At 38.4% G+C, this 27,995-nt stretch overlaps 2 protein-coding genes across 5 annotated transcripts in view; both read left to right on the top strand.

Moving 5' to 3' along the window:
* Positions 1-5,941, top strand: part of lipeb (lipase, hormone-sensitive b) — a 28,849-nt gene extending 22,908 nt beyond the window's left edge. For all 4 annotated transcript variants that reach the window (XM_055210081.2, XM_055210080.2, XM_055210079.2 and 1 more), the window contains one exon: positions 6-5,941. In XM_055210081.2, coding sequence (XP_055066056.2) covers positions 6-419 — 414 coding nt within the window. In that variant the 3' untranslated portion in view covers positions 420-5,941. The remainder of the gene's footprint in view (positions 1-5) is intronic.
* Positions 5,942-6,200: 259 nt separating this feature from the next.
* On the top strand, positions 6,201-27,928 carry tmem145 (transmembrane protein 145). The gene is made up of 15 exons (XM_073872126.1): positions 6,201-6,431; positions 12,948-13,022; positions 13,592-13,669; positions 14,367-14,453; positions 16,534-16,635; positions 17,560-17,644; positions 18,910-18,985; positions 19,183-19,247; positions 19,499-19,579; positions 21,897-21,975; positions 22,134-22,227; positions 23,044-23,216; positions 24,719-24,839; positions 24,924-25,109; positions 25,192-27,928. The coding sequence occupies exons 1-15, from the start codon at positions 6,336-6,338 to the stop codon at positions 25,423-25,425; spliced, it is 1,632 nt and encodes a 543-aa protein (XP_073728227.1). The 5' UTR covers positions 6,201-6,335; the 3' UTR covers positions 25,426-27,928.
* Positions 27,929-27,995: the final 67 nt, after the last annotated feature.

Here is a 27,995-nt window from a genome sequence, read left to right as displayed (position 1 = left end):
ATCAGGCCTGTCATCTTGACCCCATGCTGGACGACTCTGTGATGTTTGCCAAACGACTGCGAAATATCGGCCAGCCGGTGACCCTGTGTGTCGTGGATGACCTTCCGCATGGCTTTCTCAGTCTGTCACAGCTTTCAAGAGAGACTCGGGAGGCTACTAACATATGCATGGAGCGGATCAAGGATGTTTTTACCATGAAAGACCCTCCTCCGGAGATGCGTAAGCACCGCAAACTAGAACGGACCGATCAGATGGGTTCTATAAACAAGAGAGACCACGTTCAGCTTTCGCAAGCGGCTGCACAGGAGGGTGAAGAGGAGGGGTTAGTTGTAGGGGGAGGAGCTTTTGGTGTATGTGGGGAGGAGCTTGCTGGGTTTTCCCCTCCTACTAAACCTAAAGCCGAAAAGATTACAGGGTAGAATTTGGGCTTGCAGTCTTTTTATACAGGAGCCAAAGTAAGGTCACATTATTTAATAATGGCAATCAGGGCTGAATAAAGCTGAATTAAGGAATGAGTCATGGCACCAGCTATTAAATTCTTAATTATAAGACACCATTAAGTTTAATAGAGGAAAAAAGAGAAAATTAGAAGTTTAATTACACAATCATGATCGCACCCAGATGCACTGTTTGTATACCTATTTTACCACTTTGCCTTTTGTGTTTTACAGCACCAGCATAGGGCTCGATAATATGGCCTAAATTTCTAATACTATATAATATTTTTGTCTAAATTTCAGGCATTGCGGTATAAATCGTAATAATCAGTCCTTCCAGAAAAACTTTTTTATAAATCGCAATAATCAGACCTTCCAGAAAAAAAGTTTTTTGTGATTGTTGCAGCAAAAATCCTTGAACTTGCGGCACGTTTTCTTAAAGGTGCAGTGTGTATCTTTTAAAAGGATCTCTTGACAGAAATGCAATGTAATATACATAAATATATTATCTGTGGTGTATAAAGACCTTACATTACCTTACAATGAGACGTTTTATCTATATACAACGAGGGTCCCCTTACATGCAAGTCGCCATTTTGTACCGCCATGTTTCTACAGAAGCCCTTAGCAGACAAACTTTGTTAACCATATGCCTCCTTGTGCCTACAGTTGCGTCTCTATTCATTTCAAAAGCGAATGGTGAGCCGTGGACTGAGCCGTTGGTGGCAATTCGCAACCTCACCACTAGATGCTGCTAAAATTTACACACTGCACCTTTAAAGCGTAACTAAACCCCTGTTCAGAGCCTGACTCCACCCACTGGCAATATTTGAAAAATGCGAGAAAAGTGGGCAGATCCCAACAGAGATATAGGGGATGAACTAAGCTCGTACCAAGTGTGTGGTGAGATCGTAACGAGGGTGTGGTGAGCTTGAACCTGCTTACGTCATGAGTTACTTTTTGGACCCAACATCCAATAGGAAAATTCAACTGCAGTGGCCACCGTTCAACCTGAAGAGGGCAGCACTCAGACGTTTTTACACCAGATATTGTAGTATTGAAACACTTTATATCCAAATGTCAAAAACTTACTAAAATCAATGAACAGCACTAATAAAGCATCATTCTTACAGATCAGTAACTAAAAAAAGTTGGTTTAGGGTTTAGTTACTCTTTAAAAAATGCGATGGAATATTCTGGATATTTATGCAATTTTATGCGATGAAATTGTGGGAACTTTCAAAAACTGCAGAAGCTTTTGCAGCTTTTCAATGATGTTCACGTCACATAATCAGGTCACTTCATAACGTTACCATGGCAACAGGGGACATGGCTGCGCTTGTGTGAAGTAAATGCAACATTTTTCAACTTTCTGCTTAGATATGTGATTTTTGCTACGAAAATGCAGGGTTATGAAATCAGGCAAGCCCTGCATATTTTGCGCACGGAAATCTGCAATTTATGCTGCGAAAGTGCGGTGTATTTGAAAAAATGCAACTTTGGCTGATTATGCGTTGAATCATGCGATCCCATAATCTTGTTTTTCTGGAGGGACTGAACAATGGTATGAATGTTAAAATGAATGTTCTCACTCTCTATATGGTGTCACCATTGGAAGCTGTGACTTAAAGGTGCAGTGTGTAAATTTTAGCGGCATCTAGTGGTAAGGTTGTGAATTGCAACCAAACGCTTAAAAAAACGCTTAAAACGCTTAAAAAAAGTTTTTCCGTTAGGGGCTTCTGTGGAAACATGGCGGCACAGAATGGCGACTTCCACGTTGGGGGACCCTCTGTGTGTGTAGATGAGAGCGTCTCATTCTCAGGTAATAAAAACATAACAGTTCATTTAAAAAAAAGGTCTTTATACTCCCCTGAACATATAGTTTTGTATATTATTTTGCATTTCTGTCAAGAGATCCTTCTAAATATTACACACTGCACCTTTAATGCGAACTAACCCCGCACCTCCTTCTCGTACTTCTGAGTGACAGCTCTTCTTTGGGCAAACACTCCAAAGTCCCATGCAGGCAAATAAATCCATCGCATGGTGACATTGATATGATCCGAGGTACAGATAAGCGATTTACATCCTGTAAGGCATTCCATTTTCCATGCCGTCCCGGAGAGTGCGGCTCATGGTTGCTTAGCTATGAAAGACGCCATGGGAGCGCGCTTTGGAAGGAAGAAGCCCCTTGACCCCCTCTTTAACACACCTTTTTAGACGTGACATGTGAATGGCCACTGGATGCTGTAATGTATATCGAAATAACGCAAAATTTGTTTAGAAACCATATCGCTGCAATTGGAAAAATATACAGCTAAATATATTGATATTGAATTATTGTCCAGCCCTACACCAGCACAAAACCAAATTTAGTTTTGTTTGTGCAACAAGGGATGTTGTCACACATCATAGCGAAGACTATCATGATATATTCATCAAATCTAAGAGCTGAGATTCAGCATTAGGTCTAATTATACCTGTCTACTAATATTTATGCTCAGAATGCTCATTGCTGCTAAGCATCCTGGGGCTAACTGACAACAACATTTAATAATGTTTGAATTTTTTTATGTAGTCGCTTATAAATTATTTATCACGCAGAAGTGTATTGTTGTTATCGTGTATGTTAATCACCCTTTATTAATCTACCTGCCTCATGGCTCTTAAAGGGCATCCTGTGAGAGTAGTGTTTAAGCTTCCCAATGCTGCTTCGTCCTCATAGAGCTCAATGGTTATTTGATGCAATCAATACATTGCTAGTGATCAAATTTCACAGAGATTCTGTGGAAGGAAAGTTACACCAACCACAGCGTTATAGTTACCTGTGGTGTCTAGTCTTGTGAGGTTTAGTCTATTTCACTACTGTAATGTATTTAACATTTTTATAACAACTAAAAAGTTGTCATGCATAAACATGCACAAATATTGTCTGTAACTGTTTTGTTTGTTACTTTACCATGTTTTTGAAGCAAAAACAACTGTGTGAAAACTTAAATATGTTCACTCCAAGTATGTTTAGCTTATGTAAGGAGAAACGTGGGCTTATACCTGACTACTTTTCCGCTTGATCTTTCCCTGACATGTCAACACAAGCTTCCATTATTTTCCTCTCTGGATTTCTCCATCTCCCTCGTTCCCTTACTCACTTTGTTTCCTTCTGTTCACATTCATGTCATCTGTCCCTGTTCATGCTGACCCATTTCAAGCACACTTCAGTTCTCACCCACCCCGTCCTAGAGGTATTTTAAGCAGACTCCCTCAACACCCAGCAACCTTGAACCAGTGAATTCGTTCAGCCTGCACATGTGTGATGGCCGACAGCATTAATAGTGTCTTTATTTGAATTAGGTCGTGGCCTTTTCTTTTTGGCACTTAAATTGACTGTACTGGTGCAAAATCTATGAAGCCCCCCAAATTTTTAATTTCATTAATGTTGTATGGAATCATTTCTGCTTTGCAGGCAGAACTTCTAATTTGATTTGGCCGATTTAACAAATAGATTAAACATCATCACTCACAGCAGTGTGTTTACACTGTATACTGCTGTGTACATTTTGTATTTATAGTATTACCTTGTTCTTGAAATGACATATGATAAGGTCTGATTTGAGTATTTGAGGCTGATGTGTCTTTTTTCCAAGAAAGTGGTTTGGCTTTATCTATGTGTCTGTGATTTGGGTTAAGCCTGGCTGAAGAAAAGCTTTAAATATAGAGAGAAAACAACAATATTCTTCTGCTGATTGCAGCGTATGAGAGTGAGTTTATAATAGAGCAGAAGTAAAACTAATTTGCTTGCTCTGTTCAGCGTGTCAAAGCTGCTACTTTCTGTATTTGCTGGTGACAGCCTTGAAATAGCAACTCTTCAGTTTTACTAATGCGCCCGGTCTCTTGTGTCGTTTTTTTTTTGTCAGGTGCTGTCTGTTTTTTAGTCTAGTTGGTTTTTATGGGGTGTATTCTAGTCCCAATGCATGTTAGAGTTGGTTTATTTTAAAAACATCTTGCACTGAAATATCTTACCAAATGGCAGTGTCATCATTTTGTCCTGGAATGCCCACCAGTATTGTTATTATGTAAGATTTGTTTGTGAAAACTATAATGTATAATGCCCTAGTCCTGGATTATTTCAAACCCTGTCTGGGAAACGGCCCCTAAATGTTCACTTATGTGTTACTGTCTCTGAAATGCATGTTTGTTGTGTAGTTTAGAAACCTGTTTGTGTTACTTTATGCTGTTATTATGTCTGCTGTGCATGGAAATGCATATCAGTGCCATTGTGCCTGTAGGTGTAAAGGAAATAGAGGAATGGTAAAATGCTGAGTCCTAAAGTTGTCACCTCTGTAAGCAAGTTTTGATTGGTCATCATGACCTTGAAAGCACCGTTGAGCTTTTTCATCTCGGTGACTGTGTTAAACAGAACAAATATTGTAGGTTTTTCTCATTGCCCAATGTGGGGTCACCTTGTTTTCCACTCAAGTCTCTCCCTTTCTCCAGCATTTCTTTTTTTGTGACTCGTAAGCAGCCGCCACAGGAGCTGGATTACTCATTCATCTCAAGGGTGTTGTATTAAACTAAGAACAGTGTGGTGTTTCTGTATCTCCATCGGTCATGCGTTGTGGAGCAAGGGTTCGATTCCCAGGGAACACATCTCAATGCACTGTACTGTATGGTGCTTTGGAGTAAAGCATCTGCAAAAACACTGTGTTAATTTAGCTTTCTGTTGAAACAGCAATCTATACCCACCTACCCGCATTGGCACAGCAGCCAAAGAGTACACTGTACTGTGTTGTCCTCCTCAGAGGCACATGTAAAACTACTAAACCAACTAGTCAATTTGTCACTGACTTTCGAGTTAATAATAAAGTCATAATCGATGATGTTAGGAACCAGCATCATTGTACTGTCTCATTTTAAGTGGTTATGAAATCGGTCATTTTTAAGTCTGGTAATCGGCCTTAAGTGCAGACTATAATAACCACTGCAGTATAATTTGCAAGGGCGCTGATGTCTGTTCTCCTGCCCTCATTTTCACTGCAAACTTCACTGATCTGAGTAATACAAACCTTGATTGGCACAGCACTATTTTTATCCATATGGTTGTAGTATAGCCTACCTCATGCAATCATTCTCATGTTTAATCAAAAGTTTGTTTTTGTGCTGGAGGACTATTTCAAAAGATATGCACTTTATATTTTAGTGTATTCATCAGCGTGTGGGATGCTAGTATGTGCATTCAAAGACTAAGACTTGGCTTTTTTACTATGACTGATTATATACCACAAGTGCAAACCATGTGTTTTGTTATGTATTATATACTAGTATAAACAACATTTATTGTACAGAGACCATATTTTACTTTAAACTTTTTACTTTTGAATATTTTTGCTTTTAAACCTTTAAAGCCTGGATGTGGAAATGTTGCAATTGAAAAAAATAAAAGTATTTTTCTGCAGTAGATGTATCTCTGTGTTAACTTGTATACATAAATAAATATTTTCTCTGTTCTTTGTTTGTCGTATATTTGTTTGTAAAGGGATGGGATTGAATGCATGTAAAGAAACTTAAAAACGTCAAAAATGACCAAAAAGAACAATTTAATCTACAAAAAGGTATTGGCGTTAAAGCATAAATACAAAATCAATAAAACTGTGATGCCTGTAAGGGATAGCTATTTGAGTAACGTGTCGCAATAAAATGTCGGCAGCGCGCATTTCACGCTTTCCTGTCAGAGTGTGTGTGATACTAGGCGCGCTCCCGACGAGAATACTGGGGATGCATGCATTCGAAAAAAGAACGAGGACGCGCATCTGGCAGCCACGCACACACACAGGCAGATCTCTCCGTATAGTTCGCTGCTGACACAATACTGACGGGAGACGAAGCAGCGCACAGGTAAAAATGGAGAAAGTATTAGGGCTCGCCGTGGTATCCAGTATTTTATGCGTCGGCTCGGTTTTTGGAAAATACGTCAGAGGTATCGTGAATACAAAAGAGGTGAGTATAATATTTTCATTTATATTTATATCAGCTTTGTTTGGCCAGGGTTTGCTGCGCATCTCTTGATGGATATTATTAATGGGCTGTTGTGTGTGCGTGCGGGTGTGTTAACGCATTTGCTCTCATCTGGAAGCTTGATGCTTTAATATCGTTTGTCAAGATCATTACACCCGGCTAATGTGAGCTTAATTCATCCTTAAAGCGACCAAACAATGTGTTTAGTACAATTTAAACAGTGCCAACTTGAACCTACAGTACGTTCGCTATTACTATGTCGTTACAGGTGTGCATCGACCCAATCTTTGATATTGAATGCAAAGCATTTTTGTATATAAGGTTTGCATGCATTGCACGGTGATGCTGGTGTCTAAACAGATTAGAGGCTGATTTGAGGGTGTTATATGTGTGGATGTGAGTCTAATTGAATCTTCACGTCACATATTATGTAGTTTGATTTTAATTTTTTTTAATGCGCCTTGGGAATTATTTTATTGCATTGTGCGGCGAGCTTTCTTAAATGGCTTATTTTAAACACCGGGTTATTGTTTGATCAACTCGTGATGATGCATGAAGTAAATATTGGCCTGAAGCTAAAAGCGAGATTGAGGTGATGTGAAAAGTTGGTAGATGTTTCATCATTTTATTAAACAAAGACGATGCGAGAAGCAAGAGAAATTCAAGAAATATGTTTCAATATTTCCTGTCAATAGAAAGATCCTCCTCATTCATATATTTGACAGGGATGTTATCCCAAAAATGTAACTGCCTCAATTACTTTTCCTCATGCCCTGAATGCTGTCTGTGTATAACAACAACAACAACAACAAAGGAATGTCCAGGCTGACCTTTACCATACAATGGAAGTGGATGGTGACCAGGAGCTCTCAAGCTTCAAAGGGACAAAAAAGAATCAAGTGGTTAGACAACAGCTTCTCGTACACAATATTTCGTGTATATTTTGAACCCATATAATAGCTTTGTTTATCAGAAATTGTTATTCACATTAAATTTTACATTGGTTACCGCACACACACACACACGCACACACACACACACCACACACACCACACACATGGTATGCTGGAGAAAGTCAGACAGGTTTTTTGGCAACAGTAAAAAAAATATTTATTTTAAGCTCACATAACACACGCCGTTTCTGCTTATCTAATGTAAATCTTTAGTGGTGTAGAGTAGTAATACATCCTTCATAGATCCAAAGAGTCTTCAGTTATATCAGATTTATAAAAGACAGATCAGCTGTACTGATTCTTTCTGAATAAGCCAGAGCTCCTGGAGGTGTACTGCGGATCATGAGCAGGTTTGATGAATCATTTGATGCAATTTTACTTACCGTCTGTGACTTCTTATCCGATTGGGACCGCCCCACGTCACACTTCCAACTGCTTTTTTGACACTTAGGGGGCGTGCACAGTGCACACCAAAGCTTTTACGGCATATGTTTTCAATTGTTTCCAATGAAAAACGCCAGCAGGTAGGGTTTTTTTCTACACTGAAAGTCCGTGCTCTGCGTTTTTTCCGTGTTCAGCGCTCACACGGCCATCCAATCACAGTGGAGGGGCGGGACAAATGTCACAACAACCAACCAGCGCATCGTACAGCGACTGATAAACAAAGCAGAAGTATAACAGCACAGCTTAAACCCCCCCCCCCCCTCTTTAAATCGTCTTAAAGGGCACCTATGATCCGATTCATGTTTTTGCAATTCCTTTGGTGTGTAAGTGTTAGGCTTGTTGCGATAGTCGGTGAAACGGTGATTACAGGTGCTTCAGCCTCTCACCGGTTAGATCACTTGCTCTACCATCTTTCACCGTCGTTTTGATATTTTCTTGTAATTAAATCATTTAGTTTCGTTAAAGAGTGCAAACACTTACAACTGAATGTGTCTGCTGCCTGAATTCAGCGGAGAGTATCGGCTGCGGGTGTCAGATTTCATTTATTCCTGTCAGACTGCGGCGAGCAGACGATGGCAGAAGCCGCATGCTTACTCGTTTTTGTTATAATATACATATATGATGTTTAATATAAAGGAGATCGTTTTGTTGTTGTGTTTTTCATTAAGAAAAATAATAAACACATCATTCCAGCAGCGCTTTATGGAGGAACAGCCGGTTGCTCTGCTTGGCGGGTTTCTGTCACAAGTACCTGCGCACATTGACTCAAGCACTTAAACCAGCTGTTGCACTCGCATTTTTACGCAAATTCATACGCGATTTAACGCAGCGTACGCAAGCGCTGGATTTAAACAACAGTTGCATAGAATTCAAAACTGAAAGTAAAATGCGCACGTCTGTATGTGCATTTATAAGCCACTCCCACCCGGTGAAACCGGTATCACCGAGTTTGTCACGCGCTGATTAACCGGTGGGAAAATTCTGTCACCGCAACAACCCTAGTAAGTGTGTATTAGCATAGATATGTATAAAGGCTAGATGTCTCGCCCGCGCTGCTGGCCAATTGAGTGGAACGTCCGCATTTTGGTCGCCATCTTACCACAGGATGCTCGCTCACTCGTAGGATTGAGTTTTAATGGTACAGGTTCTTTTAAATGACCATAACTTGCTTAATTTTTTACAGATTTTCAAACGGTTTGTACCTATGTCACTGCATGCTTATACTAAAAAAATTGAAAAAAATCATGAAACATTTTAAAGCATCCAAAATTATAGCCACATTAATAACGTTTGTAAGAAACCAAACTGTTTGAAAATTGGTAGAAAATTGAGCAAGTTATGGTAATTTAAAAGTACCTGCACCATTAAACTCAATATAGTACGAGTGAGCGAGCTGTCTGGGGTGGGATGGCCGCCAGGTGATGACGTTAGAGACTCCGGCGTAAGACATCTAGCCTTTATACATATCTATGTGTATTAGTACATTAACGATATGCAAGGTAAGCGTATCCAAAGTAAACAATGACGTGAGTTATCTTCTCCAAAGTAAATCTCTTTTCTTGGACTACAACAAACACACGGATTGTAGGCTACAGTTTACTTCCTGGGATTGGTGATGTAGAGAAGACCAACATTATCATAATTCCTCCCACTTTGGACTCACAACCTGTAAGTTAACTCCTGTTAGCATTGCATTGTGCGCAAATCTTTTAAACATGGTAAGGAGCGTCACATTTCTGGCTGATGTCAGAGGTATTCAGGCCAATCACAACATACAGATTAGCTGGCCAATCAGGCGCTTTTCAAATCTATGCGTTTCAGGAGGGTGAAATCTAAAAATGTACAGTATGTGGAAATAATGTGTTTTTTACCATAAACCACGCAAACACATTATATTATACCAAATACACAAAATAACATTTTTAGCAATGAAATAGGTGCTCTGTAATATTGTAGGTGAAAGGTGTCAATGCTATGTAATTCACGTGAGCATTTAAATGGGTTATTTATATGTTTCTTTCTGAAATGGAGTCTTGCCCTTTGTTTGTGTCGAGAATCTGTTTTTGCCTCAGACAGCAGTTTCCCCAAAAGCTGATCCTGTCCTGTTTTGGGGCTCTGTGTGAGATGGTTAAACAGTCCATTAATCTCACTTCTGTTTATTTCCTTACAAGGTCGTTCTGTCACACTGCCATGCACACACTTATATATGCATACAAAGTTTTACCAAGAAAAAACCCATTAATCTAATCTTAGTGCATATAATGATCACACTATACGGTCTGAATATGTCTGCCTTATACAAATAAGCATGTTAAGAGAAAGCCTCAAATGTGTTGTATCTATAAAGTAAGGTGGTTTTATGTTTTGAGACTGTTTAAGGTTTGGTTACCTGAACACTCCATGGCCAGTCAAACAGATATTTCCTTTCCAGTTTTCATTATTGGTCCAGTGTTGCTATTTTGGGCAGGTTGAGATAATCAAACAAACAATATTTTACCACTGCAAGTCTGCAACATTTACACTTTTCAGAGAAATCAACCAACAAATGTTTTATTACACTGCAGGTGTCTATTTTAAGGAAAAAATTGCACGAGCATTTCACCCTTATTGCTCCTGTGGATGTATATATATGAGTCACCCAGAACAGTTTAATTCCAGCACAGCGCCTTTCTTTAAACAGAGTCATTCTGTAAAGTGAAGTTCAGGAACAGACCACATCTATCATGGCTAGAAGGTTGTGCAGTTACCCAGTCTATGCGTAACTAACACTGCCAATGGCATAAGACTCTTTCCTGGGGCGCTCAGGTACACATAAATGGATGTGTGCGAGTGCATTTGAGTGTATTTATGTGTTACTCCATTGTGCAACTTATGTAATGAATCATTTAAAGGCCCAACGGACCTGAAGTGACATGACTAGTTGATTGGTAATTAATTCTTAATGAGGCTTAGCGAGCAAATGCAGATCCAGAAAGACGGAGAAAGGTGAGACCACCACTGATTCGCTGAAGTGACCGGATATACAGCGCGTGGGTATTGTGGTTGATTAATATAGTGTCTGTATGCTCTGTATCTTTGCCTCTTTCTGATTGGTTCAATGACTTTGTATTACAATGCCTTATCTTTTGGGGATGAGGCAGGTGGCAGGTATAAATAGGGATGCTCCTTACGGCCCATTCCACATACATACTATTGCACAGACAATTAAACAAGTAAACAACGTCCAAGTAAACAAATATGCAAATCTTCTCTTAAAAACCAAGTGCAAAGACAACAACAAGGGATTACAAGGTGGGAGGGGAAAAATGATAAGACACAAACTCAAGAGTAGATCATTATGGGGATGCACCCACACATGCAAAATACCTTATGGCAGATGGGAATGCGAACAAGGAACGCACACACAAAGAATGTTGTGGATTATAAAAACATATTAAAGTATAAAGGGCAGTATAGTCCGTGGTATAAGGATGAGTTAAGCGATGTTCAAACCTCTTCTGGTTTCTATAGCAGCTGCAAAGTGCACTAAGGGTCACCATGACAATAGTAAGAAATGAAGATTTTGGGTGGGTGTTTGTTTAACTGGCTGACCGGCCATAGGTAGTGTGTGTGGGTTTGTGTGTGTCCATTCTTATTGAGACAAGGTGGTCTTTCAGATGCTTGGTCACATGGCTCCTCTTAATGGTTGGTTGGGCTCAGTTCTGGGTCAGAGAGTCTTAGGGTTGGTGTCCTATATTGTCAAGGAGACTGGTTGTTATAGAAACCAGCAACAGTGCAGAGGAAGTTAATATGGACATTGGGCAAAGAGCTGGAGCCCACTTCGTGCCTTCTTATGCTTCACTGACTGTGTGTGAGTGTCAGTGTATGTTTGAAAAAGGGGAAAGAATGAGTGTGTGAGATGAGACCCAACCAAACCTATAAATGCAAAACCTTATTAACCCCTTGAACTGTGCAATGTAAAGGCATTCAAATGGCTATCAGTGCATTAAACTACACTTACATTGAATTTACAGTATGAATTTAGGTGAGTGGTGTGATATACTGTAAAGGTTTCTGATTTTATCTGTGCAAGAAATGAGCCATGCACCATTGCTGTACAGTATACCATTTTGTCCTTGATCATGTTTCAGGGGCCATTGTTCTTGTAATAAGTGTTTGGGTGCTTTGGGTAAAATTGTCTCCTAAACCAGGTCATTGTGAACATTGGTTTGTTAAACTAATTTATTATTTTTGCTGCCTACAGCATATGATTTGGGGTAGGGTTACAGTTGTCCGCAATGTACGCAACAAAGTGGATACAGGCTTTTATATGAAGAACTCAGATGCAGAAGCCGCTAATCGCCACCTCTGTTAAAAATGAGATAAAGATATTAACCTTATGCTCTATTATGCGTTCATCAAGTACTTTTGCTTCAAATCTGCTTAATCCCGGCCTCAGGCCATTGGCAGATTTCATTAAAGGGACACTCCACTTTTTTTGAAAATATGCACATTTTCCAGCTCCCCTAGAGTTAAACATTTGATTTTTACCGTTTTGGAATCCATTCAGCTGATCTCCGGGTCTGGCGCTAGCACTTTTAACATAGCTTAGCATAATCCATTGAATCTGATTAGACCATTAGCATCGCACTAAAAATAACCAAAGAGTTGCAATATTTTTTCTATTTAAAACTTGACTCTTCTATAGTTACATCATGTACTAAGACTGATGGAAAATAAAAAATTGTGATTTTCTAGGCCGTTATGGCTAGGAACTATACTCTCTTTTGGCATAATAATCAAGGACTTTGCTGCCGTAACATGGCTGCAGCTGGTGCAATGATATTACTGCGTAATTGTGCCTTGACCCGGAGATGGTTGAATGGATTCCAAAATGGTAAAAAACAAATGTTAAACTCTAGGGGAGCTGGAAAATTAGCATATTTTCAAAAAAAGTAGAGTGTCTCTTTAAGAGCCTGATAAAAAAGCTAATTTACAAGAAAACATGCCGAAAAAAATCATAATGCACTTAGAGTGTTCTGCATCTGAGCTTCTCATATCTTGTGACTGATTAATATTCATTCACTGTACTTTTTGTGTGTTGCATCTCTCCTCTCCATAGGACTGGGTGTTTTTAACAAGGTTTTGCTTCCTAACTGATTTCGGCCGATTGGACTTTAGGTTCCGATACCCCAAGGTAAGATTACAATATCAGTGACTGCATTACTGATATTAACACCCTGATTGCACACATTGACATAAAACACTTTTGTTTTGTTTTTATAAAACACTGTAAATTGTGTAACGCAATGGTGCTGAATCGTGCTCAGTCCTCATTCACTATTCTTTAGGGTTATCTTGCCCAAGTATAATATGCCTAAACCAGCTTATCACGTGTACATGTGTGCATTTGGCAGATACTTTTATCCACAGCTGTGCATTTTATCAGTATGTGTTTTCTTTGCTAATGCAATGCTCTACCAGTTGAGCAACAAAATCACTGTAGAGTTCACTTAAATGTTACAGGCAGGGGTGTTAGCGCCTGATTGGAACCAAAAGGTGAATCTACAGGAGCAGGATTGAGCATTGAGCACCCCTTGTGCAATATAAAGCAATAGAAATTGATTTGTTGTCAGACTTATAACTTTTTTCAGCCATTTAGTACAGTTAATCTCTCTCTCTCTCTCTTTCTCTCTCACTCTCTCGCTCTCTTTTTCTCACTATCTTTCTCTCTTTCTATCTATCTATCTATTATTTCTCTGAAAGTCTCGCTGCTGTCAGAACATATTGCTCTACTTTGATGAAAGCTCTCAGTGGCCAGCTGTGTACAAGAGTACAGACAAGGTGAGATATAGACTGACAAGTTTTATGCCTATGTGTGAAAATACTGAGTGTTCTGACACTGCGTGTGTGTGTGTGTGTGTGCGCGTACATGCGTGTGCTTGTGTGTTTGTATGTGTGTAAGCGAGTGAATGAGCCAGCGAACACACAGGGAGACCAAGTGCTTGAACAGCACATTACTGAGAGCATCAAAAGTGTAAACTATATTTAAGGAGATTAAAGGAGATATGTCAGGACTCAGCAGTGCTTTATGGATTTATTTCAAAATATATGGTGTCAGTGGATGTTTGTGTTTAAATACAGCACAGTTCTCTCTCCATGTGGCTAGATTTGAATGGTGGGGATTTATGAAAATCTGCTAGTGCTTAGTACTTTTAAGGCCGGAGTGTTGACTGTTTTTGTAGGCACAGCCACGGTCGAACTGCGAATCGTCGACTTGAAAAGTATAGTTTATTTGACTTGTACGTGTACACAGACGTTAGACGCATTGCGTATTGCGACAAAGTGCAATGTATCTCCTGGGCTACATACAACATTCCCTGTAGTGTATGCATGCACACTTCTAATGATGAAAATTGCGCCATGCGCACTCGCATACACTTAAAAAATTGACAATACTTCTGCCTTTAGTTGTATAAGTATTTGCTGTAGGGGGTTTTGAGATTAATATTTATTGATGTCTTGTTTATTTGTTTTCCAGGACTGTTATCAAAAAGAATCAGTATTGAGGCCCGAAAATAACCAGGTCATCAACCTGACCACTAGCTACACCTGGTCTGGCTGTGTGGTAAGACACTGTGGTCATGCCTCAAATACCATATACACCCAATTGCTCAAACACGCACATGCACAATATTTACAGTACCGTGCAAAAGTCTTAGGCCACCACCACCGGACTTGTTGTTTTGGAAATTTAATGTCCATCCATTTTTATTTTTAAAATCTATTTTATTAAGAAACAAACTGAAAATATGTACAAAAAATATTAAATTTTCAGGACTAAATCTTCTTTAGGCATTGTCTGTGTTTAGTGTAACCTCTCTTGGCACTGAACACATCTTGAGCGTTTTTGAGCAGAATGAAGTTAAAAGACTTATTTAGGATTAGGATTTAATTTTATTTAGGTTTAAGAGATCCTGCAGTTTCCTGCTATTGGTAAAGTGAAAGGGGAGTTTACCCTAAAAACTTGACACATCAGTTTACATTTTTATGCAGTTTTTAATACTATATACACATTTCCTGTATTTTCTGAATGTATTCTATTAAAAAGACTGAGAAACAATTATAAATGATCACTATAACATTGCAAAAACAACAAATCTGATTCTGGCATGGTGGCCGAATACTTTTGCACAGTACTGTATATTTGAGGCGCTCGGATGCAAAAGCCTCTAAACGCCACCTCTGTCATAAATTAAATCATGATAGTAACCGAATGCTCTCAGCACATATTACACGTTCATCAAATACTTTCGCTTTAAATCTGGTCCCGGCCTCAGGCAATTCAGAAATACCACACTCCTACAACGAATGTGTTAAAACAATACATTAGTATGCGTTAGTATACACTAAATGCGTTGTCCCAGAATCCACCCATCTCTTTGTTATTATTGAAACAACACATTTTGTGTTACTTTTAACACAACTTGTATTATATATTAACACAAATCAACACAAAATGACACATAATATGTTCAAATTACACATAATGTCTTAAAAACTTAACGCACAAAGATGTGTAAAAAATTAACACATCCTTTCTAAGGGTGCAGTTTGTTGGCAGAATCCATTAAAGGAATATTAAATTTTTTAAAAAGAAAAATCCAGATAATTTACTCACCACCATGTCATCCAAAATGTTGATGTCTTTCTTTGTTCGGTCCAGAAGAAGTTATGTTTTTTTTTTGGGGAGAACATTGCAGGATTTTTCTCATTTTAATGGACTTTAATAGACACCAACAATTAACACTTAACACGTAACAGTTTTTTTCAACGGAGTTTCAAGGACTACAAAGGATCCCAAACGAGGCACAAGGGTCATTTTTGGTAAGAAAAATAACAGATATGCACTTCCAAACCACAACTTCTCGTCTAGATCCGGTCCTAACGTAAATGCGTAGTGACGTAGGGAGGTTACGTGTTACATATAAAACGCACATTTGCGGACCATTGTAAACAATAAACTGACACAAAGACATTAATTAGTATCAGTTGACATACAACAACGTAGGAACGGTCCTCTTTCAACACATTGGTAAACACTGGGGCGGAGTTTCGCGTTCGTCTTCTGTGACCTCTTGACGTCATGATGTATTGCGTGGGGTCACGCTGGCGCATCACGACCGGATCTAGATGAGAAGTTGTGCTTTAAAAGTGTATATTTGTTATTTTTATTGTCAAAAATGACAATCGTTTTGCTAGATAAGACCCTTATGCCTCGTTTAGGATTGTTTATAGTCCTTTGAAACTCTGTTGAAAAAAACCGTTACGTGTTGAGTTAAGTGTTAATTGTTGGTGTCTATTAAAGTCCATTAAAATGAGAAAAATCCTGCAATGTTTTCCTCAAAAAAACATAATTTCTTCTCGACTGAACAAAGAAAGACATCAACATTTTGGATGACATGGTGGTGAGTAAATTATCTGGATTTTTCTTTTAAGAAAATGGAATATTCCTTTAAGAGTCTGATAAAAAAATGCTCATTTACAAGAAAACATATCAGATGCACTTAGAGGGGTTTGCATCTGAGCTCTTTAATTGTTTACTATACATGCCTAATAAAAATAAAACTGAAATAATACAAAATACATTAATAATGTGTGCGTTTTCTGTTTGTTTGATCAATGCTATTTTGTGATGATCTTGTAAGGTTGAAAGAGAGGGTAATGAAGACATGCTGAGTTGTGTAGGAGGTCGAAGTTTTCGTTCTGTAAGAGAAAGATGGTGGTACATTGCACTCAGCAAGTGCGGGGTAAGTGCTAACACAATAAACTCTAGCAGCGACAATAAACTCTTCATAATGACCGCATATGCTTCATGGATTGTTTTCTGTTGAAAGTGCTGTAATGGTGTTGTTAGGTGCTATTCTTCGAAGACAGGATGATGAAGAACCAATAACTGATTAAGTAGATAGATGTGAATATCACAATGTAATGTTGGTCGTGCAGATTATCTGTCAATTTCTAAATTATACCACACAGGTATTGATATTCCTGCAGGTTGCATCTTTTTTTATGATTGATTTGTTTGATTACTACTGCAAGCAGCATGAAAAATATGTGCTTTAGATTAGAAGTTTGTACATAATTTAAATGCACTATATAGCCACTTCAATAGGGCTGACTATAAAGGGTTGTTTTTGAACAAAGGCAGGCTGATGGATACAATACTAAATCCTGTTGGACTGAAGTGAAACCTCGTCTCCTTGCATTGAGCTTCTCTCAATTTCTCTTCTGTCTCCCTTATACTTCCTTTCTCTTACATCTGTGAACCTTCAAGCGTGTGTTACAGTCTTTGATTACTCACTTCTGTCATTCAGTTCGTATCTAACATCCTTTCCCTGTACCTCTCCGACTCCGTATCCCTGTCCTGCTCTCTTTCGCCTCTCCATCTCTGGCCACATTGATTTTGTGATAGGGCATGCTTCATGGTCTTCACCCTTTTGATGGAGAGGGAATGGGTTTTTTCTGCCAAGTGAAATCAAAGTGTTTCTCTTTTATTAAGCCGGCCAAAATCCTCTCAACAGCTAGAAACTCTGCTGCTTTGATGTCGTTTACAGCGTAAGATCTATTTGTGCACTCGGTGTTTGTACGGCTCTCTTCTCGCTCTGCGTTTTGCACCGCCTGCTTTTGTCTCATCTAAACTCTGGCGTTTTCTCCTTTGCCATGTTACACAGGGAGATGGACTGCAGTTGGAATATGAAATGACATTAACCAATGGACAGTCGTTTTGGACACAGCATTTCTCTGCGGATGAGTTTGGTGAGAAAAAAATGATGAGGCAGATTTTTTTTTTTTGCCAAATTTACATTTATATAAAATAATATCTTTTCATAACCTTCATCACCGCCAGCACTTAGCTTTATGGATGTATCAAACCGTACAAAACCATAGTAATGCCATTGTAGATTCATTCAGAAATAATTTGACGTGACGTGTCTGTATGGTTCAATTAAATGTAAAAGGGTTAAAAATTCAAAATAAATTTGCAGATTACTTGCATACATTCTCTTTTTTGAGGACCAAGTCTAAAATTTTATTTTATTTTATTTAATTTTGAAATAAATTTGGGGGGTAATTGCAAAAATGGCCATGTGGTGTAACCAGTCTGTGTCAATAGGTGTAAATAGTATTTTTTAAAATGAAAATATAAATATATTCATAAAAATGTGGAATAAAATTAAATCATCTAGTTTAGTGTAATATGATTTTTTTACATTCATTTTTACATAATTTGTCAAAGATTATTTAGAAAACAGAGCTGTTTTCAGCATATATTACAAAAATGCATTAAAATATACATTTAGAAATAACTAATAAAATGATATTTAAAAATTATTTTTTTATGATTACGCTTACATGCCATCAAGGTAGAAAAAATATTTAATATTTTTCATTCTTTACGGCAATTGGCGGTTACACCATTTGACATTTTCAGGTCCATGGTGCAAATGTATTTTTTATTGCATAAAATCAACATAAATACACTATGTGCACCTGATGCATGCTTTTAAAACAAATTTTTAAAAAGATTTTTGGAAAAAGATTAAAAAGATTTCTCATCTTGCCAAACCGTTTTTGTCACTGACCCATATAAATCCGAAAAGGTACACATTTCTGTATAAATTACAGTATTTTTGAGTATTACTGGCAACTAGATGACAGTAACTTACAGTAGAATTTACATTTATGTTATTTATTGGCAACAGTTTGTTCAAAGTTAAATGAACATGAAACATGTTCAGTCTTTATCTTTTACAGTAAGTTACTGGTAACCAGCTGCACAATCACAGCAATTTTTTTACAGTGATCTAATAACATGTCTTATGCATGTAATGTGACTGATCATGTGATCTTATCATGGGTGCCCCCATGAAGTAGTGGACAGTAGATGCTTTTATTCAAAGTAAATTACATTTTTTTTTTTTTTGAGGATCCTGGGAACTTATCAGTTGTGTAGATTACCCTACAGTATGTTGCTGTAATCCATATTTAACCCTCTCATTTCTTTCTTTTATCCGTTTCAGGCATCCTGGAGACCGACATCACATTCCTGGTCATATTTGCTGCTGTGTTTACACTGTCTTGTTACTTTGCTTATAAGTTTCATGTCATACAGTTATAAAAAGTGCATCATTTGCATGGCTTATTATTCAGAGCTAAATTTAAAGTATATATTTATAGCTCTCCACATAAAAAACATGATGGTGTCTCTTTGTTTTTAGTTTCTCAGCATTTAGTAATTCATCTCACCTGATTCTCTCTTGCTCTCTCTCTCTCTCCTTAATTCTTAAAGATAATTTAAAGGGAAGACAGCTGCTCCATACAACCTATAAGATGTTTATGACTGCGGCTGGAGTCGAGGGTGAGAAAGCGCGATGCACACACCTGCTCAGCAGACCCACATATGCTTTATAACACCGCGTTCGCAACTTTGGATGCATAACAATGTCTCTTGTGTCAAACCTTCTCTCTTTCTTCTTTATTTCTTTCTTATCTCCTCCTCACATTCCGCTCCGGTCTCTGCCCTCTTGTTGCTGTTTCCACTGTGACTTATATCTTTACTCTCTCTTATCTCTGTCATCCATGCTTTCCTTTCTGATTTCTTGTTCTCAGTGTTGAGCCTGCTCTTCTTTTGCATTTACTGGGGCCTTTATGCCAGAGACGGTGTTGGGAATGGCAGTCTGAAGATATTAGGTGAGAAAAGCAAGCACTGCAGAAAGTACAGTGAGTACTGCAAAATAAACCCTGACAGAGTAATGGGAATCCTAGCATAAATCTGAAGGGTCTTTTATTATCATGTATGGGTATATATTTTTTTTCTGATAATATAAATGACTAAAAGTAAATAATTCATATATAGATACATAGTAAATAAATGAATGCATTGACCAGATATTATTCATTTAAATGTTTAGATTTCTCTTATTGGTAGAGAGTGGCGGCCGGTGACTTCTTTTTTCGAGGGCGCACAATGCAAAGTTCATCACAACATGTATGTAGCCCGTCATGTGTGTGGTTCCTTATTTCAAAATGTGTGTTCGGCGCGTCAGGTGAATCTGTGTGCATGTCTTGTCAAAATAAGTGCCTGCTGCAGACGCGTCCAAAGGGTCCACGACAAAAGAGACGCCCGCGTTTGCCAGATACTCGCATAATCTCATACGTAATCAGAATTTACTGTTAAATGAGTGTCTTGCGTATTTTGTGAACCTAAGCATCTCTTTTATCATAAATAATTTTGACACGTGATGCACATGGTTCACATGACGCAGTAAACACATATTTTGAAACCACGAGCAACAAACATGACACTTCGGCTCGTGCCTGCTCATCTGAGGGGCGCAAATTCAAAATATGTGTTTGTTGCGTCATGTGAACCATGTGCATCACGTGCTTTGTCAAAATAAGTGCTTGCTGCACACGCGTCAAAACCGTTTATGATAAAAGAGACGCTCACGTTCACAAAATACACGCAAGACACTCCCTTAACAGTAAACTCGCATGAGATTATGTAAGTATCTGGCAGACGCGAGCGTCTCTTTTATCATAAACCCTTTAGACGCGTCTGCAGCAGGCACTTATTTTGACAAGACACGTGATGCACATAGGTTCACTCGACGCGCCGAATATTTTGAACTGACGAACCACACACATGACGGGCTACATACATGTTGTGACGAACTTCGCATCGAGCGCCCTCGAAAAAATAAGTCACCGACCGCCACTGTCCATAACATTGTTTCTTCACTGTAAAAATGATGTGTTAATTTTTTACACATTGTGTGTGTCATGCCATTTAACGCGTTATTTCATGTTAAAATAAATGAAAGGGACAACACAAGTTGTGTTAAAAACAGTGATGGGAGTAACGTGTTACAAAGTAATTCCGTTACTGTAATTCAACTACTTTTAGCGGTAATGAGCATGTAACAAAGTTTTTTTTTTTAAATCAAGTAACGCAGTTTCAATTACTGAAATGTAAATGAGTTTGCCACTTGCGTTATTCTATTTTGTGAAAAATGAACACTTGCAGCCAAGACATTTCTGATCTAACGTGGCAGGACCGTAGTGGGCGGCACAATGACAACACATTAAATGTGTTGTCCCTAAACTAACACACCTTCTGTGTTATTATTAACTGCGTTACTTGATTTAAAAAAAATACTTCGTAACATGCTCGTTACCGCTAAAAGTAGTGAAATTACAGTAACGGAATAACTTTGTAACACGTTACTCCCATCACTGTTTTTAACGCGTTAAATGGCATGACACACACAATGTGTAAAAAATTAACACATCATTTTTTACAGTGTTTCTCTTGAATGCGCATCCCAAACTTAAAATAAAGTCAATATTAAATGTTCTTTGAAGAGACATAATTTCTCTATCATTGCTTCTGGTTTGTGCATTTTAATTTACAGAATTCCTACAAAATTATCTCCCAATATTTTGTATAATTTTAAAAAATAATGTTTCTCTCATTTAAAATAGAAATCACGTAAATATACTGATATGTTTATAATTATTCCACTATCAGGGGTTTAGGAAAATGTAAGCAGGTGGTTTAATATATTGATAATAAATACATTCTCCGAAAAGTTATATTTTAAGTTTTGACTACAAATGTAACATCTATAATGCTGGAATTGCTCATTTATATATTTTAGGGCCTTCTATACATATATTTAAATTTATTGTTAAAAAACCCATAGATGTCTATTTCTCATATAAGCAACTAATTTGGCTTCAGAAGAATCAGCATATAGTGCACAGAGTCACATTGACATTTATTTATATCTTAAATGTGCTTCTGCGCCCGCTTTGCATCTAAAAAGCCTCATTAGCCTCAATCATTGTAATTGCATTGGAGAAAATAACTAGTAAAATTCTGCAAAGCCTGTTTTTTGTGCCTCTGCTTACATGTGTGTGACCTGATTTCAGAGCTAACTATTTCCTATTGTAACCTACTTACGGTCACCTCTCTAACTCCCATCGGGACTTTGCCTTTCACCAGGGAAATTACTCTTCTCTGTGAGCTTCCTGATATTTCTGCTCATGCTGATTCTCTTGGGAAAGGGATTCACAGTCACCAGGTAGGAAGCCTCTTGTCCCATAATATGGCTAATTTACAAGGCGGACTTAATCATGTTAATGCGACCCAGCTGTCAAAACAACGAATCTGACACATACTGTGACATACTGAAGAAAAGCACACAGGCTCATTGCGATGCGTGTACTGTTTGTCACTCAGGGCAAGAATAAGCCACAGTGGATCTGTAAAACTATCCATTTACATGACAGTGTACACCATCACCTACATCATTCTCTTTATTTACGAAGCAGAGGTAAGATTTCATGCCCTTTCCTTTATGGTTTCACAACTGGATTTTAATTAACAATGCTTTCTTATAGTAGTCTACTATACTGTTCATACTATGTACAATATTGCTGCATCCCATGACCAAAAGTACACAATCATTGATTATGGATCAATTAATTTGTATTTGATATACTCAATATAATCTGTAGTGACCAACTACAGTACATATGCTAAGATATGTTGAGTATCTAAATATTGCTTGAGTTTAGCATTTATGAATTTTATTAAAAGCAACTTACATATAAGAATCAAATCTATGGTGTTAGTTCAGAATACTAATACTTTATGTACTTGTGCTTTACAGCCAAATATGTGACCCTGTCTGTAAAACCCACAAAAAATCTGAATTTTGTATAGATAACGAAAAAAAAAAATTATCCTTATAACAGTCTTATAATCTTTGCGCACTCTGTCAACTGCAATGCTGCACCCTACTGCTACTCTATACATAATGCAAGCCTATGAGATGGAGTTACTCGGTTTGAGCATGTCGTTCTGCTGTAATTTAACCCGGCAGATAGACGGAAAGATAAAGAGACAAATACAGAGAATGACTCAGTTGTAGCGATAAAGATGTGCGGTATTACAAAAGAGCTCCTATTGAATCTTGTGTCAATGTCACCTTTTGCTCTAATACAGCTTAGATTTTTAGATTTGAGAAACCCACCGCCAGATTCCACTTATGCAGTCTAACAAATCTTTGTGGTGGTTGGATATGAAACCATCAATCTGATGGGTTGCCAAGTGCAGGTGATTTCACTCTTCTCTGCTGTGTTTGTAGTTCTTTGATCCAGGCGAGGTGCTTTACGCTTATGACAGCCCTGCAGGGTACGGTCTAATGGGTCTGCAGCTTCTCGCATACGTATGGTTTTGCTATGCTGTGCTGGTGTCCCTCAAACACTACCCTGAAAAACAACCTTTCTACATCCCATTCTTCACTGCGTACACTCTGTGGTGAGTTCAGTAAATGTCATTTGCATTGTATTTACATTTATGCATTTGGCAGATGCCAAAGTGACTTTGAGTGCATTCGGGGTTTACAGATTATCGGTGCATGCATTCCCTCAGGATCAAAGCAGCTTGGCATCCTCTCAGCTTATTTTACTTGTTTTAGGCTTGTCTGTTAATTAAAAACATATAGTGATGTCATATATTCATTGTTATAATTGGATTTTAATTCTCTATCCTTTTAAGGAAAAATGTAATATGTGTAAGCTTTATTATTCACTTCAGCAAATCAACACAGTGGATGACACTCAAAAATGAATAAATGCGCAGATACACTCACCTAAAGGATTATTAGGAACACCTGTTAAATTTTTTATTAATGCAATTATCTAATCAACCCATCACATGGCAGTTGCTTCAATGCATTTAGGGGTGTGGTCCTGGTCAAAACGATCTCCTGAACTCCAAACTGAATGTCAGAATGGAAAAGAAAGGTGATTTAAGCAATTTTGAGCGTGGCATGGTTGTTGGTGCCAGATGGGCCAGTCTGAGTATTTTCTGCTCAGTAACTGGGATTTTCACACACAACCATTTCTAGGGTTTAGAAGAATGGTGTGAAAGGGAAAAACATCCAGTATGCGGCAGTCCTGTGGGCGAAAATGCCTTGTTGATGCTAGAGGTCAGAAGAGAATGGGCTGACTGATTCAAGCTGATAGAAGAGCAACTTTGACTGAAATAACCACTCGTTACAGCCAAGGTATGCAGCAAAGCATTTGTGAAGCCACAACACGCACAACCTTGAGGCAGATGGGCTACAACAGCAGAAGACCCCACCAGGTACCGCTCATCTCCACTACAAATAGGAAAAAGAGGCTACAATTTGCATGAGCTCACCAAAATTGGACAGTTGAAGACTGAAATCATTTCAAATTGGTTTCTTGAACATGACAATGAGTTCACTGAATTAAAATGGACCCCACAGTCACCAGATCTCAACCCAATAGAGCATCTTTGGGATGTGGTGGAACGGGAGCTTCATGCCCTGGATGTGCATCCCACAAATCTCCATCAACTGCAAGATGCTATCCTATCAATATGGGCCAACATTTCTAAAGAATGCTTTCAGCACCTTGTTGAATCAATGCCACGTAGAATTAAGGCAGTTCTGAAGGCGAAAAGGGGTCAAACACAGTATTAGTATGGTGTTCCTAATAATCCTTTAGGTGAGTGTGTATTTGAAGAAAATTTTATCTTAAATAGTCTCTTTTGCACATATTCTGTAGTTTTTGTATTTTTTTATAGCTGTATGTTTTTTATTTAATTTTGAGGTCATGATAAATGCATTGATCTTACTGATGGGCATTTGGGGACATCAATTATTCATCTACGGCTACGCTGTTTATCTTCACATCGTGTGAGCTGTAGCTCTCTTCAGCTTTTGTACAGGTCTCAAGACAGATTACAAAGCTATTGTTTATGTTTTCATCGTTTCAATTTTCCCACACAAGGTTTTTCGCTGTACCTGTCATGGCTCTGATTGCCAACTTTGGCATCTCTCGCTGGGCCAGGGAAAAGATTGTGAATGGCATCCAACTTGGCATTCATCTCTATGCTCATGTTGTCTTTCTGGTATGTTTTTTTGTTTGTTTGTTTATTTTAACGTAGATGATTTAATAATATCAACATAGCGTGTAACTAACCGTGTCACTCCAGGCCATTACACGTCCATCAGCAGCCAATAAGAACTTCCCTTACCACGTACGGACGTCTCAGATAGGCATCCTTCTGTCCAGTCCTAAAGCCATGGGGGCAGAGAGCTTCCCGCACCATGCCTATGGGAACAGCTCCTTCCTGGGAGATTCTCAGCCAAACTTTACAGAGCTCTTTTCCATTCATTCAGTGAGTATTGAAATGTTGTAAAAGACTGAACTTGTCAAAAGAACTTACATATGAATGCATTAACTCATGTTTCTCTATTAAGGACCCTGTTAAGACGATAGATGAGTCGGTGACACGGAAAGGACAGGAAGTGCCAAGAAACAGTGAGCAAAAGATAATCACAACAACAGCAGACCTGTCGACCACATTTACCCCTCTTCCTCCTCCCATACCGCCACGTAGCTCCGCCCACTCCCCCCCTCCACCTCGGTTAACGTCCCACTTCACTGAGTATTTTAGTATGCAAGGGGCAACAAGGATGGGATTCAATGCCTAGAGGAGGCTGTAAAGGAATGGGAAAGTAGAGAAGGGACACAACTTATAGGTGGAAAAGAATTTAATATTTCAATAGATTATGTTAAGGCAAGCGTGAAAATGTGAAGCCATTTTCAAAAAGTTACCAAAACATCTGTACCTTTGAATTTGTAAAGAGAAACGTGAGCTGCTTAAATGAATAGACAGAGAGATAGAGAGGGCCGGAACCCGCTCACTCACCGCCTAAAAAATAAGAAGCAATAAATATTTCAGCGAGAGTCCAGAGAGTCATTGGAGAGACAGAGATATAGGCAGTGCAATAGAGTGACAGTAGACAATGGTGAATCTAGAGTATAGTTATTTAAAGCTTAATGTGAATAGGATAGCGATGTGTACAGTAACAGTACAGTACAATGAACATATTTTTAACGCTTTGTTCATTTCAAGTGGTGCCGTTAATGTGTTAATTTACGTTACATTTTACTAAAACAAAAAACAAGTCCTTACCTAATAGTGACACATTTTTTGTTTTTTACGAATTTATTTACATATTTTGTCTGTGAAGTTCAAATACCTTATGATGATTTCTATTTTATTCACATTGAATATAGTAAGATACTTTGCAAACATATTAAACTACAAGTTAACTGTGGACAACTAGGCAGTATTTGTATACCATGCATGTGTGTGCTTTATCTACAGCATCTTCTGATATATTTCATGTAATTTCAGAAATGGCATTCTCAACGGTGTTTGTCTTATGCAGTATTAGCCATAAGTAAGCAATTTGTTGGTTGATACAAGCGTGTAAACACTGTAGCCCTTTCACAAATCACATACAGCATCCACTGAGATTCGGTTCATTCGAATTAGGTACATTCTCTAAGAAGTACATGAATTTACATGCAGCACTTATATGGGTGTCAAGACATCGAAAACAAACATGTAAACTTGACTGATCTATTCACTGTATGAGTGTACCGAGTTTAGATTTAAAGCAACACTAAAGAGTTATGGATCTATGCTACCCCTACAGGTTAGAAGCGGAATTGTCCATTACCACTATCGTAAATAATTTAGCCTACTGCAGCAAAGCTGGCTCTGATTGGATTGTAGGTCTGTCGTAAAGCAAGGTTTTGTAGTTTTCACTCGAATTACAGAACCGTGACCCGACGGTTGGAAATTTAGTCCCTGTCCCAAATGGCGCACTTCATGTGGACTTTCGGTCTCGTGGCCTTAAATTGCACGTGCTCGCTTAGTCTACGAGTCCGTAGGGTGTCCCATCTGTCATTTTTACGCTTTGAAGTCTGCTCATCAGCGCCCCCTTGATGCGGTCTCCGGCGAAGGCCGCACTGCAGCAGGCTTTGCGCACTTTACCAACCCAGAAGTCCTTCCGAAAGAGCAATCAGACCAATCGGACGACGAAAGGGAGGAGTTCACACTTACGGGCAACTCCTCCTCCCAGACTCGGCATGACGCTTGAGTCTGTCCCAAAATACGACTCAGGTGCACCCACGTGGACTCGCATCAAGGGTCCCTAAAGTCTGCACTCTACCACAAGGACCACAAGTCCGGAGTGTGCCATTTGAGACAGGGCCTTCTTTAGTGCGGTTTTGGCCAATAGAGGGCTGCAAAGCGAATGTGAAAGTGCCGTTCACCCTGTTTCGAGTGGATGAACGACTAATGTTGGAAACATTATTTTAAGGTAAAAAAACTCTTTAGTGTTGCTTTAATTTCTGCTACATTTGTTACACATTTTAACACAAATAACAGTTAAATATTTACCCCGAGTTATTTTCAGTGGACGTTGAGTAATGACTTTTATTCTATCAGTGAGTAGAAATAAATGTCACGTAGATTAATTTAGTCCACATGGGGTTGTTGTAAGGTACTCAAGTGTCCTATGACAATATAACCACTCTTACAGATACATTTTGTATTAACTGCATGGAGCACTTTACTGTTTGTACTTATGTCATGACCATTAGTGACCCTTGCAAATGCGGCCATAATGCAGTACAGTGTATTACTCACTGTTTGTTATGTACATATAAAATGTGTCAATTGTTTTATCTGTCAAATCCCAGTTACCATTATTGTATTTATTTTCAATATGCATTTCAGTATATACTACAGAGAGTACATCTGGAATTAACCTGCTTAAATACAACACTATGTACATAATGGCAGATTTAAATTTGTTTAAAAGGTAGAACCATACTTGAAGATTCATTAAATATTATTTTAAACCATTGCCCTTTTATACATGCTGAACTGGAAGCCACCAGAAAAGCAAAGAGGCTTTGGCATGATTTTTTGTATCCATTGAGTGAGTGTGCACACAAAGCAGAGAGAGAGAGCACACCTTTTGAATGTATAGCACAGCACATGGAAAGCACAGAGAGAGCAAGTTAAGCACATTTCTGTTGCACTGTTCATACTGAATGAAATGCATTTCATGAAGTGTCAAATGCCTTGGCAGTACATACTCTTTTGCCAAATTAAAATGTTCTGTTTTACTATAATTGCATATTTGTCTGTTTTGTTTTCCTATAAAATAAGAAACAAATGAAGCAAACTGTAACCTTAAAT

Source organism: Misgurnus anguillicaudatus, chromosome 10, assembly GCF_027580225.2.
Source record: "Misgurnus anguillicaudatus chromosome 10, ASM2758022v2, whole genome shotgun sequence".
NCBI classification, from domain to species: Eukaryota; Metazoa; Chordata; class Actinopteri; order Cypriniformes; family Cobitidae; genus Misgurnus; species Misgurnus anguillicaudatus.
The sequence above is the reverse complement of the archived record's forward strand: the minus strand, read 5'-3'. Positions and strand labels throughout refer to the sequence as shown.

Coding starts and splice junctions, on each gene's coding strand:
- tmem145 (XM_073872126.1), top strand. CDS start 6,336: ATGGAGAAAGTATTAGGGCTCGCCGTGGTATCCAGTATTTTATGCGTC. Junction 13,023..13,591: donor TTAGGTTCCGATACCCCAAG/GTAAGATTACAA, acceptor TTTCTCTGAAAG/TCTCGCTGCTGTCAGAACAT. Junction 23,217..24,718: donor TTCACTGCGTACACTCTGTG/GTGAGTTCAGTA, acceptor TTCCCACACAAG/GTTTTTCGCTGTACCTGTCA.